The 14,749-nt window shown below is 38.7% G+C and overlaps 1 protein-coding gene and 1 pseudogene across 4 annotated transcripts in view; both read right to left on the bottom strand.

Annotated features, from left to right (window-relative positions):
* LOC140695953 (uncharacterized) overlaps nucleotides 1–14,749 on the bottom strand; it is a 58,530-nt gene that overhangs the window by 11,774 nt on the left and 32,007 nt on the right. For 3 of the 4 annotated variants that reach the window (XM_072959084.1, XM_072959082.1, XM_072959085.1), the window contains 2 exons: nucleotides 2,936–3,062; nucleotides 2,324–2,419 (listed from right to left, as the gene is read on the bottom strand). In XM_072959084.1, coding sequence (XP_072815185.1) covers nucleotides 2,324–2,419; nucleotides 2,936–3,062 — 223 coding nt within the window. The remainder of the gene's footprint in view (nucleotides 1–2,323; nucleotides 2,420–2,935; nucleotides 3,063–14,749) is intronic. The other variant, XM_072959083.1, reaches the window with a different exon arrangement.
* Nucleotides 10,769–12,259, bottom strand: LOC140695954 (pyruvate dehydrogenase E1 component subunit beta, mitochondrial pseudogene; annotated as a pseudogene).

The raw sequence follows: 14,749 nt of genomic DNA, 5'->3' as shown, positions 1-14,749 counted from the left end.
GATGGTAAAATAAGCACATGGAAAGATTCTCAGCATCATCAGTCATCAGGCAAATGCCAAGTAAAACAGAGTAAGGAGCCACTACGCAGCTATGAAAAAGTCTCAAGTTAAAATAGTACTACTAAGTGCTGACAAATACATGGAGCATCTGGAACTCTCATCTACTGCTCGTGGGAATGTGACACAGTGCAGCCAGTCTGCAAAACCGTTTGTGAGCTTCATTAATAAATATACACTCTATCGTACAACACAGTCATTCCAGGGCCAGGTATTTATCCAAAAAAAAATGAAAGTATATGTTTACACAAAATTTCTTCATGAATGTTTGGACAGACAACATTTATTTGTATTTGTCAAAACTGGAGACTACTCACATGCCTTTCAGTAGGTGAATGGTTACATAACTGTGATCTCTATACCACTACTCAGCAATAAAAGGAAATAGACTATTGATACATACAACATTAGGGATCAAACTCAAAATAATTATACTGAGTGAAAGAATTCAGTATGTATTCTGTACAATTCAATTTATATGAATTCTAGAATATGCAAACAAATCTATGATAGAAAACAGCTAAGTGGTTGCCTGGGTACAAGAGGAGGGGGAAGACCGGGTGGGGCAGGAGACAGGGATTACAGTGAGCCACAAGGGAACTCTGGGGGTGACAGGTATGTTTGGGATTTGGAACATGGCAGTGGCTTCATGGCTGTGCATGTATGTCAAAACTTACCAACTTTTACACTTTAAATATATGCAGTATATTTTATAATTTGATAACATAACTTACAGCTATCCCTTAAGTATTATACCTTATAATACCTTATACCAGAATAACATTTCCTATTATACCATAATTATCACTTATATAATAGTTCTTTTTTTAAAAAAGAAAAAAACACTTTCCTATAAAGTCCAAGTCTAGATATATAGTTGTATTTAGAAGCAAAAGACAAAACAAAATAAAAAAATAATATGCCAGGAATGTTCACAATAAAACACTGAAAAAAGACAAATCAGGCAAAACTTTATCCTTACCTCCCAACATTCAAATAAAATTAATTCCAATTGGATTAAAGAGATAAATGTTCCCAAAATGGAATCTTTACTAATCAATAACAGAAACAGCTCAAATCAAAAGTAGGGAAATACTCTTAACAGTCAAGTCACAGAAAAGGAAGCACCAGTGGCCAGTCAACACAGGAAAAGATGCTCGTGCTCACTAGGAGGCCAAACCCCTCTGAAATTTCACCACAAACCAAACAGATGGGTGAAAAACATGAAGATGTGGAACAAGAACTCATCCCTGCTGCTGGGAATATAAGACAGCACTGAACAGCCTCAGAACATGATGTGGTCTAACACAATCAGGTTGAAGCCACCCACACCTATGGACCAGTCACTCTGCTCTCCATTATGCGTCTTCAGAGACACTCTTACATGTGTTTCCAAGGAAGTAACAAGAATACATAGCAACATTATTTAATAGCCAAAAATTGGAAATAACATAAATGTCCAAAACAAGGGAACTGATAATTCAACTACATTAAAATATTCATGTAATTGATTTGTATAAAACAGTTTTTTAAAGTGTAAAGTAAACCTACACATTTTAACATGAATCTCACATAAAGCTGGTGGAAAGGCATGTTCCAGAAGGAGGTATACAATATAACACTATGTGCAGAGAAGTTTACCAACATGCAAAACAACTCTCTATATAGTTGAAAGCACCACCCAATGAATGAAAAAGGATGAAGGCAGTGATCAGCATGCTAATGCAGAAGTCAGATTCTGAAGGGCGGGGTTCAGCAGGACACAACCAGGGAGGGGACAGGGCTGTCACCTGGTCTTATAACGGTCTATTTCTTAGGCTGAAGGGAAGGAATACTGGCATTCACTGTATAATTCTTCACACCCCATTGTAATCTTAAATAATCCATCATAAAATAAAAGAAACAATTTATGGGAATTTATGAAGTAGAGCCGAGGCACAAAACAGTTACCAGGTTAAGAGCAGAAACTGGACAGTGTCTAGCAGGGGCAGATTTATTCTCAAGTGCTGTGTTGAAGATCAGGCCCAGCCACAAAAGTTCAAGAATGGGAGGCTCCTAGACATGCTGGGAAAGGGATACAAAGTGAGCAGAGTGTGGCTCCCTGGGGAAGGATTCCAGGGAAGCCCCATCTGGGCTGAGCAGGAGAGCACAGAACGGAGGCCTGCAGAGGAGCTTCCTCTCCAGAAGCTCTCAGAGGCTCCTCTTTCTTCACCAGCCAAGCACCTCCCTGCCCTGTCTCCTTGTCTGCCTGCTGCTTCCCACTCACCTAGACAAAGGTCCGGAAGATATTCGCTCTCCTCTCTCCAGGGCTCGTCGCCTTGTTCTAGTTGTGTGATAAGTTTTGGTTTAGGAAAGGCAATTCCTACTCACAGGGAAAAAAACCAAGGTGACCTTGGTTAGCGGTTTAAGAAGCCGTCACAGAACTCAGAGTCATCTGGGGAGTTCAGTAACTCAGAAGTCAGGGCAGGGAAGCACCACGTCGGGGGCAAATGCTGTCTGAATGCTGAGAGCGAGTGTCTAAGGGCAGGAGCGATGAAGCATGGATCTAAAGGCGGTGTACTGAGTCTCCACTGTGCTTGGATGAATACAAACGTTCCCCCATTTGAGGCAAGGTCACCTTGGTGGAGGGCTCAGCTTTGGAAGAGGGCTGGAAATGCAGTGTCAGACACCATACACGTGTGTACACACACATACATACACACACACACACACACACACACACTTCACTATTTTCAGCTCTATAGAATCCAGACATTCTCCGAGGGTGTAGGAAAAATACTATTTTTCTTTCTGAGCTAAAAGCATGATGGCTGCTATATAAAAATCTTAACATGCAGACAGGCAGAGTGTCCAAGACATGAGACGGATTTCTCCTTACCCAGAGACACCATATGACTGTAGTTCTCCAGCATCACATCCCGATAAAGGATCCTCTGAGCAAGACTCAGCAGCTTCCACTCCTTCTGGGTGAAGGCCACAGCCACATCCCTGAAGCCCATTAATGCCTGTAATACAAACACATCGCTGCTCACCCAGAAGCCATCCATTGCCACTACTCAACTTAACCTAAGCCACTAACCAGGGCTGAGGCAGCAGTAAGGTTCTCATGGGGCACCCACGTGAGATCCATAGATCCTGCTTTCAGCCTGAACCCTGGTGCCCTGTGTTCAAAACACTAATCCTCCTCCCACATTGCTGGTGGGTCTATTCAGGGGTTCTCTGTTCTGTTCTATTGATCTCTGTGTCTATGATGCTGTGAAACACACAGTGTTGAACACTGTGTATATACAGCAGGGCCTGAAATCAGGGAGACTGATTGCTCCTACTTTATTCCTCACTTTAAAGGCTATTTTAGATATTCTAGAGCATGTGCATTTCCATATAAATTTTAGAATAATCTTATCTGTATCTATCAAAAAACCATGCCGGAATTTTGACAAGATTAGCATTAAACCTGTATATTAATCTGGGGAGAACTGACATCTTTACCATGTTGACTCTCCAAATCTACAGACATGATATGTTTCTCAATTTACTGAGATGTTCTTTGATTTCTTTCACCAGCATTTTGTGGTTTTCAGCGTACAAATCCTATATATGTTGTGTTAAACTGACATCTAAGAATTTCTTCTTTTTTTTCAGTAATTTTAATGGTATTGTATTTTTAGTTCAGTGACCATATGTTCATTGCTATGAGATGAAAATAAATTGTTTGTATATTTATCTTGAATCCTGCAACATGGGTGAAATCACTTATTAGCTCTGGGAGTATTTTTTCCTCTTAGATTCCTTGAGATTTTTCTATATATACAGTCATGGCATTTGCACATAGGGACAGGTTTATTTCTTGCCTTATAACCTATAAGCATTTTATTTCCCATTTTTGCCTTATTGTAGGAGTTCTAACACAACAGTGAAGAGTGGTGAGAGCAGACATCCTTGCCTCGTTCTTGATGAGGAGGAAAGCATTCCATCTCAAAGCACTAAGAATACTGTTCCACAAAGAGACACCATGTCATGCCCACTAGGAAAGCTATTACCAAAGAAAAGGAAAAGAACAAATTTCGGCAGAATATGGAGAAATTGGAACCTTTGTGCATTGCTAGAGGAAAGTAAAATGGTGTAGTTTCTATGGAAAACAGTTCAACAATTACTCAAAGAGTTAAATATACAAAAAAAAAAGTTAAACATTCAATTTTCCATATGATCCAGCAACTTCAATCCTAGGTACATACCCCAAAGAATCGAAAGCATGGACTGAAATAGATACCTGTACACCAATGTCCATAACAGCATTTTTCACAATAGTTCAAAAGTGGAAACAACCCAAATGTCCACCAAGAGATAGACTAAAAAAATGCAATATGTATATACAACACAATTATATATTACTTAGCCTTAAAAAAGAAGAAAATGCTACATCAGAGATTACTCTTTTTTTAAATTTATTTTGCACTTATTTAAATGTTTTATTGGGGTTTTTTGTTTGTTTGGGGGGAAGTAACTAGGCTTATTTATTTATTTTGATGGAGATACTGGGGATTGAACCTAGGACCTTGGGCATGCTAGGCAAATACTCTACCACTCAGCTATACCCTCCCTCCTCAGAGATTACTCTTGAAAACATTATGCTAAGTGAAAAAAACCAGTGATAAAGGACAAATACTGTTTTAGTCCCCTTACAACAGGTACCTGAAACAGACAATATAGAAACAAAGTAAAACCAAGGTTACCAGGGACTGGAGGGGAGTGGGGAATAGGAAGTTATTGTTTAATGGATAGAGTTATCACTCTGGGAAGATGAAAAAGTTCTGGAAATGGAGAATGGTGATGACTGGACCATGTTGTGAATGTACTTAGTGCCACTGAAGTCAACATTTAAAAATGGGTGAAAATGTTATGTTATGTATATGTTAACAACAACAAAAAATAATGTTACCAATAGTTTTTTTTAGATGTCCCCAATCAAGTAGAAAAATCCCCAAGTTTCTATCATTCTAAAAATTTTTTTCACCACAAATGGCTATTGAATTCTGTCAAAAGCTTGTACTGTATCACCAAATTATATCATGTAGTTTTTCTTCTTCAGCCTGTTAATATGGACAGTACTTTGAGTTTCAAATATGGAACCAGTCTTGCATCCCTGGAGTAAATCATACCTGGTAATGGTGTATAATTGTTTTTATATATTGTTGAATTCATTTTGCTAATAATTTAAGGATTTTTGTGTCTATATTCATGAGAGGTGTTGACCAGTAGTTTTCATTTTTTCTATTGTCTATCTAGTTTTATTATTAGCATCATACCTGTTCCATAAAGTGAATTGGAAAGTCCTCACTCCTATTTTAAGAAATCAAAGTCTTCTTTAAAAATGTGGCAGAATTTCATAGCAACATCACCGGGCCTATAGATTGTCTCTGTGGGGGGGTTTAAATTGCAAATTGGACTTTGGCCTGTTCAAATTATTCCATAATGGCTGAATTAAAGTAGCTTTTGTTCTTCAAGCAATCAGTCCCTTTTAATCTAAGCAGTCAAATTTATAGGTGGATATTCTCTGATGGCTACAGATGATGTGGTAATATCCCTTGTTTCATTCCTGATACCAGTAATTTGTGTCTACTCTGTCCCTCCAGTCTTGCTGAAGGTTTCTCAATGTTATTGTTTTCTCAGAATCAGCTCTTTATTTCACTGACTTTTCTGTTCTTTTTATTTTCAATTTTATTGTTTCTGTCTTTATTATGCCCTTCCATTTGTCCCTCTGAGTTTATTTTGCTCTTATTTTTCTAAGTTCTCGAGGCAGAACCTTAGATTACTGACTTCAGACTCCCTGTTTTCTAACACACACATTCAGTGCTACTGACTTTTCTCTAAGGACAACTTCAGCTGTGCACTACATACTTTGATATCTTGTATTTTCCTTGTCATTCACATTTGTGCATGTTTTTATTTCCCTTGAGACATCATTTTTGTTGCACAGATTATTTTAAAGTATGCTATTTTCTAAGTATTTAGAGATTTTTCTGTTAGCTTTCTCTTATTAAGTTTGATTCCACTGTGGTCAGACAATATACTTTGCATAATTTCGATTTTTAAAAATTTGTTAAAGTAAATCAATTTTTACACTTTATGTGATGTTTTGTGGCCCAGGATATGTCCATCTTGGTACAGGTGTCCCTCAGTATCCACAGGGGATTGGTTCCAGGACGCCCCTCATATTCCAAAACCTGCAGATGCTCAAGTGCCCTCTATTAAACGGCATGGTGTTTGTATTTAACCTACACATATCCTCCCATATACATTACTTATAATACCTAATACAATGTAAATCCTATGTAAATGGTTGTAAATACAATGGAAATGCTATATAAATAGTTTCTGGTGAATTCAAATTTTGCTTTTTGGAACTTTCTTTAAAAAATTTTCAATCTGCTGCTGGCTGATTCTGCAGATGGGGATTCCATGGATATGGAGGTCTTACTGTGTATGTTTCGGTGGGCACTTGAAAAGAACATGCGTTCCGCTACTGTTTGGTGGAATGTTCTGTAAATGTTGATTAGATTGTGTTGGCTGATGGTGTTGTTGAGTTGTTACTGATTTGGGGTCTAATTATTCTATACATCATTGAGAGAAGGGTGTTGATGTCTCTAACTGTTGATCTATTTCTCCTTTCAGTTCTCTTCACACCTTCTGAAGCTTTGTTATTTGATGCATACACACTGAAGATATCTATGAACTAACACATTTATCACCACCTTGTGTCTGGTAACATTCTTTGATTTGAAGTCTACCCTGCCTGATATTAATATAGCCACTCTTGCCTTTTGATTAATGCCTGCATAATGCATCTTTTTGAAAAATCATTTTATTTTTAACTTGTCTACACTGTTATGCTTGAAATTTGATTTAGACAGCATATAGGGTTTTTTTCAAATAAAGATTTTAATATATTTTCTGGCTTATTTAGATAGTATTCTTTTGGTTGCAAATAATAGAAACTGACTGTTTTGTTCTGAAGGAAGAGATGAATTATAATTAATGTACCAGATGTCTCCCAAGACCCAAGGCAATGTGCAACTGACTGGGCTTCTGGAACAGACTAGAACCAAGATGCTCTCCAGTGCCTCAATTCCTCTCCCTCTAAAAGGACCCTTTTTCTCTGCTCTCCAGTCTGCAACAGTAGATGACAGCTATTCCCAGCTCCTTGGTCTACATATGATACTTCTAGCCACCTGGAGATAGTCTGAGGCTCTCTTTTAACTGGAACTCTTTTATTAGTTTTGCTTGGATTAGTGGTCATCTTGGGTCAGTCAGTCAAGTCAAAAAATAGGTCAAATCCTATCATGAATGCCAAGGTATCTCTGAACCTGGAAGATCGGGGGTTCATGGGAGGGGAGGAAAAACATGAAGCAAAGAGTAGGAATTATATACAGCAGAGAGGAAGCTACACAGGCATCTTCTCCACTCATGTGTGTGCGGAGGGTTGTCATAGAATGAAATTTAGAAATACAGCTGTGAGACCTATGACACTGAGACAGACTAGAAACATGATGTAATGGAGTTGGGGGAGAAACCAAGTCTTCCCAAAGACATTCTTGGTCATAAGGAACAGAACCCATCTGAAGGTCTGTAAACATGGCACTTCAGATTTTTAATATCTGAAGAAGGCTGTTACATGCAGAGCATCACATTGTTTGTTCTAATTAATCACATTAATTGTTCTAATTAATATTAAAGTTGTTACAGTTAAAATTTTTTTACATCCTTTGTACTTATTTATCTTATAACTGGAAGTTTGTATCTTTTGGCTACCTTCATCTGATTCAGATGCCCCCAGCACCCACCTCTGGTAACTGCAAATCTGATCTTTCCCCTATGAGTTCATTTTTCAGTTTTATTAGGTAGAATTGTTACTATTTGGCTGTACATATACAATATATTGCAGATAAACACATATACACAATATACTACACATATTTTTTAATTTACATATATGTACTGTTGTTTCTAAGAATGTTTATAGAGCTTTAGCTTTTTAACTTACATAGTTATCAAAGGAATAAAGCCAACCTCAAAAAAAGAATACAATAAGATACATACACCCAGCTATTAATGGCAATATTCTTTACAACTTTACAACAAGATATGGAGGTATCTTAAGTGCACATCAGTAGATGAACGGATAAGGAAGAAGCAGCAAATATATGTAATGGAATACAATTTGCCCATAAGAAAGAAGGATATTTTGCCATTTGCAGCCCTTCATTCACTTTGTTTTCTTTTCACTTCAAAAACCGGAATTTTATAACTGGCATAAACATTTCCATTTCATCAAAAACAAAAAAATACCTAGAAATAAACTTAACCAAGGAGGTTACCCAAACTCTGAAAACTGTTGATGGAGGAAATTGAAGATGGAGGAAACTGATGGAGGAAACTGAAGATGACACAAAGAAATGGAAAGATACCTTGCGCTCTTGGATTGGAAGAATCAAAGTTTTTAAAATGGTCATCCTACCTAAAGCAATCCACAGACCCAAAGCAACCCCTGCCAAAATACTAATGGTATTTTTCACAGAACTAGAACAATTTCAAAATTTATATGGGACCATAAAAGACTCCAAACTGCCAAAGCAATCTTTTGTAGATTTTTTAAAAATCTTTCTTCTTTTTGTTCTTTTTTCTTACGGTTTGATGACTAGAGAAGTTCCTCCAACATTTGTTGTAAAGCTGGTTTGGTGGTGCTGAAATCTTTTAGCTTTTGTTTATATTAATCTTTTGATTTCTCCATCAAGTCTGAATGAGAGCCTTGCTGGATAGAGTATTCTTGGTTGTTTTCCCCTTTCATCACTTTAAATATATCATACCACTCCCTTCTGGCCTGTAGAGTTCCTGCTGAAAAATCAGCTGATAACCTTATGGGAGCTCCCTTGTGTGTTATTTGTTGCTTTTCTCTTGCTAATTTTAATATTTTCTCCTCATCCTTGATTTTTGTCACTTTGATTACTGTGTGTCTCAGTGTGTTCCTCTTTGGGTTGATCTTGTGTGGAACTCTCTGCACTTGTTGGACTTGGGTGACTCTTTCCTTTCTCAAGTTGGGGGATTTTTTGGTTCTCTCTCCAAAAATTTTCTCAGGTCCTTTCTCTCTTTTCTCTTTCTGGGATCCCTATAATGTGAATAATAATATATTTCATGTTGTCCCAGAGTTCTCCTAAACTATCGTCATCTCTTTTCATTCTTTTTTCTTTTTTCTGTTCTGTAGTAATGATTTCCACTATTCTGTCTTCTAGCTCATTGATCCATTCTTCTGCCTCATGTAGTCTATTCTTGTTTCCTTGTATCCTTGTTTCCTTCTAGTGTGTTATTCATTTCAGTGATTTTATTCAACTGTTTGGTATTCTTTATATTTTCCAAATCTTTGCTAAAAACTTCACTCTGTGCATCTATACTTCTCTTGAGTTCTCAGAACATCTTTACCATCCTTACTTTAAACTCTTTCTCAGATAAATTGCCTATCTCCTCATCACTTACTTCTTCTTCTGGGATTTTATCTTGTGCCTTGGCCTAGGAGATATTCCTCTGCTACTTCATATTGACTGTCTATCTATTTGTATTTTTAGGTAGCTTAGTTATGTTTCTTGACCTTGGAGAGGTGGCCCCCTGTGGGAGAGGTCCTATGCATCCCAGCAGTACACTCCTCTCTTGTCACCCAAGGGCCAAGAGCCAGTTGGTCCCAGTGTAGTTTGGCCTGTGTTTGTGGATTCATTCCACAGACTTGGGGATTATTGTTTTATTTCTGATATCTACTCCCTGTTGGATGAGGCTGGACTAGAAGCTTACACAGGTTTCCTGGCAGAAGCCAGTGCCTGCCCACTGCTGGGTGAAGCTTGGTCCTGGACCTCTGGAGGGTAAGGCTGTATCGAGAGGCCTTAGTGGCTTAGGAAGTCTGCTGATGGGTGTGGCTGTATTCCCACCCTGTATGCTGTTTGGCCTGAGGCTTCCCTATGGGCTGTTGGGTGGGGCTGGCTCTAGGTGCTAATGAACCAATCAAGATGTCAGCCTCCAGGAAGGCTCATGTAGCTGAACATTTCCAGAAGATCTGCCACCAGCTTTTATGTCCCCTGGGTGAGCTACAGCCATGCCCTACCTCTCCAGGAGACCCTCCAAAACCAACAGGCAGGTCTGGCCCAGATTGCTATGAAATAACTGCCTCCACCCTTGGACCTGGTGCATGTGAGATTCTATGTATGCTTCCCAAGAGAGTGAAGTCTGTTTGCCCCAGTCCTGTGGGGCTTCTGGAGATAAGCCCCACTGGGCTTCAAAACCAGATGTCCTGGTGTCTCCTCCTCTTCCCAATGCCAGAACCCCAGGCAGGGGAGCCTGACATGGGGCTCCAACTCTCACTCCTATGGGAGGGTCTCTGCTACTCATTAGCCTTCAGCATGCGGGTGCCCACCCAAGGGGTATGGGGTCAAGTTATATCATGAGGACGCCCCTCCTACTGTTCCACTGTGGTTCCCTCTTTATGTTTCCAGTTGAAGAAGATCTTTTTTGCTGGGTTCCAGTCTTTTTTTTTTTTCATGGTTCTTTAGCAGTCAGTTGTGGTTTTGTTGTAGTCACGAGAGAAAAGCTCGTGGCTCTTTCTTTGTTTTTTTTTTTTTTTTTTCATAGTTAGGAATTCCTTTATCCCTTATCAAAGCAATCTAACAGTAAATGTAGATTATATGCTTTTATTTTTTACATGTAAGTTATCTTTTCTTTGGAGATATCATTCATCAGGACTCTGTCATGTTCATACCTTGCCCTTCTAGTGAGAGGATAAAGTTTAACAGTCATCTTATTCAAAGAACATGGCAACTGTAACAGACCAAAAAAGCATGGAACCTAGGCAGGAGAATTTTTCCACATACAAACATTTAAACTTCTTTCCAGTACAAAAACATCTGTGTTGTTACTTTAGAGATGACAATGAGTCATGAGGTCTTACAGACAATCCAGGTGAAGTCTCAGCAGGTATTTTAGGTAAATCCGAGTGACTTGAAATTCAGGTCAGAACTAAATATTCAGTGTTTTCTTTATTGCAAATATGATGTCTTTAACCTGAGGTACAGAATTGTCTTCTAGAATCTTTGCATAAGGCATAGGGACATCAGCACCAGTGACTCAAACTGCAGGAGCATCCAGGAAATTGAATGCAGGGCCTTCCATGATCCTAGCACAAACTTAACCTCCTACTCCAAACTGTGGCCAGCCTCCTTCCACAGTTACGAGATGATTGGTCTTCATGACACTGGCTTCTATTGTTTCAATGTCCATTGGTCTGACGGTTCGCATATTTGTCACCTCACATTCAATTCCCTCTTTAGACAGCACTGTCGCAGCTTCTAAGGAGTGGCCCACAGGACTTGAATGGGAAACTATGGTTACGTGTGTCCCTTGCCTTTCTATTTTGGCTTTTCCAATAGGAATCAGAAAATCTTTTGACTGAGCTTCCGAGGGAAGTTCAAAAGGAACTCCATACATCAATTCATTCTCCACCGTCACCACTGCATTGTTATCCTGAATGGCTGATTTAATAAGTCCTTTGGCATCCTCTGAACTCCAGGGGCTGACCACCTTTAAGCCTGGGCAGTGTCCATACCAGGCAGCAAAGCACTGGGACTGTTGGGCAGCCATGCCAGCTGAGGCACCATTGGGCCCCCTGAAAACTATGGGCACAGATTGAAGGCCCCCCCGACATGTAGTAGGTCTTGGCAGCTGAGTTTATAACCTGGTCAATGGCTTGCATAGAGAAACTGAAGGTCATAAACTCACAAATGGGCCACAACCCAGCCATCGCTGCACCTACAGCAATTCCAATAAAGCCCAACTCAGATATGGGAGTGTCGATGATCCTCTTATCTCCATATTTCTTCCACAGACCTCGACTAACCTTATATACCTCATCATACTGAGCAACTTCTTCCCGAAGCAGAAATACCTTCTCATCTCTTTCCAGCTCTTCATTCATACCTTCATTTATAGCCACATGAACTATCATCTGCAGCGCCGCCGGCGCCGTCTGGTGGAAGCGCCTCCTCAGCAGCCCGGAGACCTGCTGGAGGGGTCTCTGCGCTAGGCCAGCCACCACCGCCATCTTGACCGTGTCCTCTTTCTTTGCTTTTGAAGTATAGTTAACCTCAGTTTTTTTAATCCACTGTAAGAGTCTCTCACTTTTAGTTGATGTATTTCGACCATTTTAATTTGGTTTCCTCTTTGTGCTCCCGCTTCCGTATTACTGACTCCCGGGTTTCTTGAACTTTTTTTTTTTTTTAAGAATTCTGTGTTTGTTTATCTATAGTGTTTTTTGCTGTATCTCTTTGTATAGCTTTTCTTGTTGTTGGTCTAGGTGCTACATTATGTGTATATAACTTATGTCTTCTGGGATTGTCATCTTACTGGCTAGAAGTATGCAAACCTTACCTCCCATTATATCCTCTTGCCCTTCCTGTTTAAAATATAATTTTCTTAAGTACTTCCGATATACACATTTAGAATCACCTCAGATCATGTAATACGTTGCTTCAACCATCAAAATTAGTTTAGAGAAATCATACGTAAGAGGAGTACCTACTCCAGTCACCTGTATTTTTCCTTATGGTGTTTTCTTCCTTCCTGATTGTGCAAGGTTCCTAAGACCATCTCCAAGTTTGATGTTCACTAGAAAGACTCAAAACATCAATCATATAGCTGCATGCCTGGCTATAATCACAACAAAAGGATACACAGCAAAATCAACAAAGGGAAATGGTATGAGAGAAAGTTCAGAGGAAACTGGGAATAAACCTCCAACAATCCTCTCCCAGTAGCACGTGACACAATTTTCCAACAAGGATTTGTGACAACATGCATTAAACGTTGTCTAACAAGGAAGCTCATTAGACACTCAGCGCCCAACTTTTGTAATGGTAGGCTGGTCACTCAGGCACCTGCCTAGCACATACCAAAATTCAAGATTCCAGAAGGAAAGCATAAACCATGCTGTTTGCATAGTTTTAGGCAGTGAGAGCGATTCATATCAATTCTGAGAATGATACCAGCCTGCTTGAAATGCAAGATCCCAGGGCCAGCCAAAGCAGTCTCAAGCTGCTCTGTTAACTCTTTACTGCACACAGATGTTTCAAGGTTCCCTCTGTTTCCTTTTCATTTATAAAATTACCTTTCCTCATTCTCCTGGAGATAAATTCCGAGTCTTCCCTCATCTGGGAATGTCCCGGTTTCCCTTAATTTATGAAAAATGTTTTTATTTCATACAGGACTTGGGGCTTAAAATTCTTTCAGCACCTGAAAAACATTGCATCACTTCCATCTAACCTTTGTCATTTCTGATGAGAAATTCACTACCACTGTAATAGTTCTACCCCTATAAGTAATGTGTTATATTCTCTAGCCGATGTCAAGATGTTTTCTTCATTTTTAATCTTCAGAAGATTCATTATCATCTATCTTGGCATGGATTATAGTGGGTGTATCATGTCTGGGATACACTCAGCTTTTTGAATCTGTAAATTTATATCTTGTCAAATTTAGGAAGTTTTCAGCCAACTGAGTCTTCTAATACTTTTTCAACCCCACCCTTCTTTGCTTGTTCTTCTACAACAGGAATGACACAAATGTTAAATATTTGGTTATACTCCTACAGTTTTTGAGACTATTCTTTTTTTTTTTTTTTTTGCCTAGTATACTTTCTTCCTTTTCAACAGACTGGATAATTTCTATTTTATGTTCTAGTTCAGCGACTTCTCTGTTACTTCTAATCTGCTGATAAGCCCATCTATTGAGTTTTTCTTTCAGGTATGGATTTCTCAGTTCTGAAATTTCCATATACTGGATTCATTACATCTTCTATTTCTCTGCAGAGGCTTTCTAATTTTTCATCCATCTCAAGTTCTTTCAGCTGTGGATATCCAGCTTTTCAAGCACCACTTGTATAAATTGTTCTTTTTCAGTTGGATGGTCTTGGCATCCTTGTCAAAAATAAACTGACCATAGGGGAGGGTATAGCTCAGTTGTAGACTGCTTGCCTAGCATGCACAAGGTCGTGGGTTCAATCCCCAGTACTTCCATTAAAAAGTAAATATATAAATAAGTAAATAAACCTAATTACCTCCACCAACAAAAATAAATAACTAAATTAAAAACAATTTTTTTAATCAACTGACCATAGATGTATGAGGGATATATTTCTGGGGTCTCAGTCCTGCTCCATTGATCTCTCTCTTTCTACTTATGGCAGTATGTGTTTTGTCACTGCTTGTAGTTTGGTATAAAGTATTGAAATCAAGCAATGTGGATCTTCCAAACTCCTCTTCCTTTTTCAATATCATTTTGGCTATTCAGGGTCCTGTGAGATTCCAGATAAATTTTAGGATAGATTTTCTTATTTATATCAAACATGAAAGGTATTTTTAAATTTATTTTTATTAACATATAGGTGAGTTACAATGTTATCTTGTTTAAGGTGTACACCAAAGGTGTCCTTGGTTAAATTTATTGCTGAATTTTTTGACACTATTGTAAATGAAATTTTTAACATTTCCTGTTTGGATAGTTCTTTGGAAATGTACAGAAATACGAATGACTTCTGCGTGTTGATCTTGTGTTCTGCAAATATCCTCAGTTTATTTATTCGTTCTAACAAATTTTTTTTTTGCAC

The sequence above is a fragment of the Vicugna pacos genome, chromosome 4, assembly GCF_048564905.1.
Source record: "Vicugna pacos chromosome 4, VicPac4, whole genome shotgun sequence".
NCBI lineage: Eukaryota > Metazoa > Chordata > Mammalia > Artiodactyla > Camelidae > Vicugna > Vicugna pacos.
Note: the sequence above shows the minus strand (reverse complement) of the source record. Positions and strands in the feature narration are given on the sequence as shown.